The sequence below is a fragment of the Cystoisospora suis genome, assembly GCF_002600585.1.
Source record: "Cystoisospora suis strain Wien I chromosome Unknown contig_7128, whole genome shotgun sequence".
NCBI classification, from domain to species: domain Eukaryota; phylum Apicomplexa; class Conoidasida; order Eucoccidiorida; family Sarcocystidae; genus Cystoisospora; species Cystoisospora suis.
The window spans coordinates 2339-2994 of NW_027159914.1; the positions used below are offsets into that span (position 1 = coordinate 2339).

At 50.9% G+C, this 656-nt stretch overlaps 1 protein-coding gene across 1 annotated transcript in view; it reads left to right on the forward strand.

Annotated features, from left to right (window-relative positions):
* Positions 1 to 89: 89 nt before the first annotated feature.
* CSUI_010316 (thrombospondin type 1 domain-containing) overlaps positions 90 to 656 on the forward strand; it is a gene marked incomplete at its 3' end in the record, with an annotated part of 2953 nt that continues 2386 nt past the window's right edge. The window contains exon 1 of the mRNA XM_068070421.1: positions 90 to 582. Coding sequence (XP_067917603.1) covers positions 118 to 582 — 465 coding nt within the window. The remainder of the gene's footprint in view (positions 583 to 656) is intronic.

Sequence of the window (656 nt, forward strand, 5' to 3'; positions counted from 1 at the left end):
CGACGGCTTCAAAGCTACAACACCCTCTTCACTCCTGGTACTTCACGATCCTCTTCTTCCTCCTCTCTTCTGTCTCCTCCTTCATCGAGTAATGCAAAGAAGCGCAGTAATAGTAACATGGGATCAAGCTATGACTATTACAGCCAAGATGAAGGGGACAGTTCGTATCTCACGACTCCCCCTCGCTCTAGTGGCTATTCCTATCCTACCTCACGTAGTCCCTCTGGCGCGAGTATCCCTTCCTCTTCTTCTCCGAAAGTTTTAGTAAGCAACGGCTTAGTATGTGAAGATGATCCGCGTGTAGAAGACTTTGGAGTGAAGTGTAAGCTAATTGCTCGTTCTCTAGGGGGGAGATTAGGATGCGAGAAGAAGCTATCGGAGATCGCACCCGATGGCCAGCTCCCTCCATCCATTCCCTCCTTCTCAAGAGTTGCAGACGCCTGCCCTTTAACATGCGGTCTATGCGAAGAATGCGCTCCTGGATGCGCTCTATGGTTCTTAGGCAATACCCTATGCGACGAAGCCTGCAATAATTCTCTCTGTCAGTTCGACGGAGGAGATTGCTGGAGTGCAGACTGCGTCGTAACTGAGTGGGGAGAGTGGTCTGCATGCTCTCTCACTTGCGACGGCCCTGGCTACGAAAGAAGAACGAGAGA